The sequence below is a fragment of the Bidens hawaiensis genome, unplaced genomic scaffold (assembly GCF_021521415.1).
Source record: "Bidens hawaiensis isolate Kalapana, Puna unplaced genomic scaffold, B.hawaiensis_p1.1 tig00013241_1, whole genome shotgun sequence".
NCBI classification, from domain to species: Eukaryota; Viridiplantae; Streptophyta; class Magnoliopsida; order Asterales; family Asteraceae; genus Bidens; species Bidens hawaiensis.
The window spans coordinates 107,501-110,919 of record NW_027492117.1 but is presented as its reverse complement, the minus strand read 5'-3'; the positions used below and the strand labels follow the sequence as shown (position 1 = coordinate 110,919).

The window sequence follows — 3,419 nt, the reverse complement described above, 5'->3', positions numbered from 1 at the left end:
CACTTAATAGTTAGTTACACATTCAACACAAATTAAATTATAAAAACATAACATTTAAAGAACACTAAGTTGAAAACTTAGTGCTAAAACAGTACATAGAGGGTGGTTAAAACATTACAAAAACCATGGTAACTACAACAAAACATGCATCAAAACAACATAAACTTTAACAAACATTCTTCAGTAACGGGTGTGCACCCAAACATCATTTGCAGCATCCCAATATTGATGAACGCGGATGTTAGCAAACGGGTAGATGATATCCTGATTGGTGTTGTCAAAATGGACCAGATACTCATTTTACTCGATTTTGCTAGCAATTAGACCAACCCACCAACCATCGTTTGCAAAAATATCCACCTTCTGGCCGAGAACAAAGTCAGTAACAACCACATCAGCAGGCTTTGGCCTTATTTTGTCGGCCATAACAAACTCTCTAAGAAACCCAGACTGATCAACTTCAAGCAGGGTACGGAACTGAACGATGTAGGTCTTCTTGCCAACCCGTGACATTATGTTGCCATCATAATACGATCCGACGAACCCAACACCCAGATCAATAACTTCAATCGTATCACCTTTCTTGAATTTCATTGTTCTACAAGAAAGTTTTGTTGAAGTGGGAGAACATTTAAGGAAAATAAAATATAACAAGGTTAAAATATAAATTTTTCGGATTTTATAAAATTTTAATGAAAATCAACTGAGGAGATAAGATTCAGAGCTAAATTATTGTTTGTTTTAAACTTTTTTGTAAATTAATCGTTTTTTTTTTACTTTATTGAAAATCATCGGACAAGACTAAGTTCACTGAAAAAGTATCGTTTTTTTTCCTACTTTTTTGAAATTTCACATAGTAGACGAAATTCATTTGAAATTCGTCCGAGGAGATGAATTTCAAAAAAACGTGAAAATCAACTTTTTTGAAACCTCACGTGACGGACAACTTTCATTCCAAAACAATGGTTTTTCAAAAGACTATTTTGACTATAAAAATATCGGCCGAGACAGATTTGGATGAAACTATATCGTTAACTTTACACGTGTCATTCTGTGACTGGTCAACCAAATCTCACGTCACGAATACCAATTTCACGTGGGAGGTAGATTTGCAAGGACTATTTTAGAAAGGTAAAAGTTTTGGACTATTTATGATTTCTCTCTCTTCTAGAGAACTATTTTGGGAATTCTCCCTATATTTAATATATGAACTTAGACAATATTATATATGAGGAAAGTGAGTATGGGGCTGTTATGCATCTAACATTAGATGCAAAACCCCCAAAACTACGTAGTTTTGACTCATATCCAATTAAAACCTAATTTAAAATTCCATTTTTTATCTTTAACAAATACACCTAGATCCCATACTCCCTTCGATCCCTATTTTGCTCCAAACGTCTTCATGAATTCACAGGTATGATTAAACCTTTAATGTTTGATCAATTATTTCATTATACTTCAACTAGGATTTACACATAAATATATTCATAAACCCAATTGATTGTTTCTTGTTTTTTCATTAATATCGATATGATCTACTACTGTGCTAGTTTGCTTTCTCCTTAATTGATTTTGATTAACATCAGCCCTAAACGGGTAACTGTGGATTTCAATCCTAAATACAATCAACCGACTTATATCTAACATCAAGTGTCCACCTAGATAAAATGTAATGATCAGGAAGAGTTTCAACATTCCTCTTCTTCAAGACATATAAAATATGCTTGCATAGTATTCCATGTGTTTCAAACTTTGCACACAAACGTGTGACATCTATCTTTTTCGAGAGATGAAAATCAACATTTCTTCAGTATATTTTATCAATACCCAATTTCCCAACCTTGTATTTGATCTATTTTAAGTTTCTGGTTATCGTCTCATGAGTTAAATTTAATGTAGCTTCGGTCCATTCTTTTTTGAATAAATCAAAGAGATTTTTAGCGTAACGTGCACCTGCTTTTGCCTCTATCGGGTTAACAGAAGAAAGATTTGGATGTGAGTCCATGGTTCTGAAGTCTTCATCTTCATCTTCTTCGGCAACCCTTCGAGCCTCAACAGCTTTATCGTACTGTATTTCAAACTCATTCAACATGGTCTTTGAATTCACATATCCATCAAAATAGGAATGAATGCTTTCGCTTCTTCCGCTTGATGTCATGCCATCGAAAAAACAATCTTTTAAGAAAGCTTTAGCCCAATGTTTACGTTGATTATACATCTTCGTTATCCAGCTGCCACTTTGAAAATTGTACTTGCCACATAAAAATTCCCAACGACTTTCAAATTCTTTAACCGTATTACTATTTACCCATTGTTTGTGTAACTCTTGAAAATCACTGTAACTAACCTTAATAGATCGAAGATGGTCGATCTCATGTTTCTTAATATGCCATGAACAATAACGATGCCTACTTTTGGGGAAAACACTTTTGATTGCATTTCCAATAGCTTTATCTTGATCAGTAATTATTGCTAATGGATACTTGTCAAACATGCAATTTAAGAAATGTTTAAATAACCATTCAAAGGTTTCTTGTTTCTCATTCTCCAATAGTGCACCGCCAAATAATATAGATTGACGATGATGATTCACCCCGAAAAATGGAGCAAACGGCATCTTAAATTTGTTGGTCATGTACGTGACATCAAACACAAGAACGTCACCAAATTTTACATACGAGTCTCTTGATCTCCCGTCAGCCCAGAATATATTTCTTGGAGACCCATAATCAAATAAATCGACAACAAAATAAAGGTTACGATCTTCTAATAATTTATCTTGGAAATGCTTAATGAGCCCATAAAACTCCTTACCTTTGTATTGTTTACGTTCCTCGGCTAATATATCAGCATATTGTTTTGATGTAACATCATTTTCAAGTGGACTTTTCACAGTATTTATAACCTTCTTAATTTGACAAGGTTTCAATCCGGATTGACCAAGTTTTGACATTAGAGATTTGCAAGCCATTGAGCGGTGAAACTTCCCATGAGAACGGTATTTCATTACATTGGTTGGAGTAAGAATTAGCTCATGATTGTGTACATCGTTAAACATATCCACTATCCATTTTTCTTCTTTACTATTTGAAATCCGAATAAATGCTTCGCATCCGGTCCTTAAATCCCTACATCGTTTCTTAACTTCCCCACTAGAGCTTTTAGAGTTTAAATCTTTAAAACCCTCTTTGTTGCATACATAACCCTCCGATAAGGCTCACCCGTTGTCTTATTTTTAAAAGTTGTATGAATACGTATTCCAAATCCACGTAAAAGGGCGTAACGATTGTAGAACTCATATGCATTATCAGGACTATCAAAACCATTCCCCTCACATGATTGTCTTCATCTTTATCAAACCCGGGATCGATTGTCACATCATTATTTTCCTCTATTTCAATATTTGACCCGATAGT

At 34.2% G+C, this 3,419-nt stretch overlaps 1 protein-coding gene across 1 annotated transcript in view; it reads right to left on the bottom strand.

The window, feature by feature from the left end:
- Window positions 1-1,855: 1,855 nt before the first annotated feature.
- Window positions 1,856-3,419, bottom strand: part of LOC143543647 (protein FAR1-RELATED SEQUENCE 5-like) — a 2,863-nt gene continuing 1,299 nt past the window's right edge. The window contains exons 2-3 of the mRNA XM_077035918.1: window positions 3,327-3,419; window positions 1,856-3,208 (exon numbers count right to left, since the gene is read on the bottom strand). The exon at window positions 3,327-3,419 is cut by the window's right edge and continues 60 nt beyond it. Coding sequence (XP_076892033.1) covers window positions 1,856-3,208; window positions 3,327-3,419 — 1,446 coding nt within the window. The remainder of the gene's footprint in view (window positions 3,209-3,326) is intronic.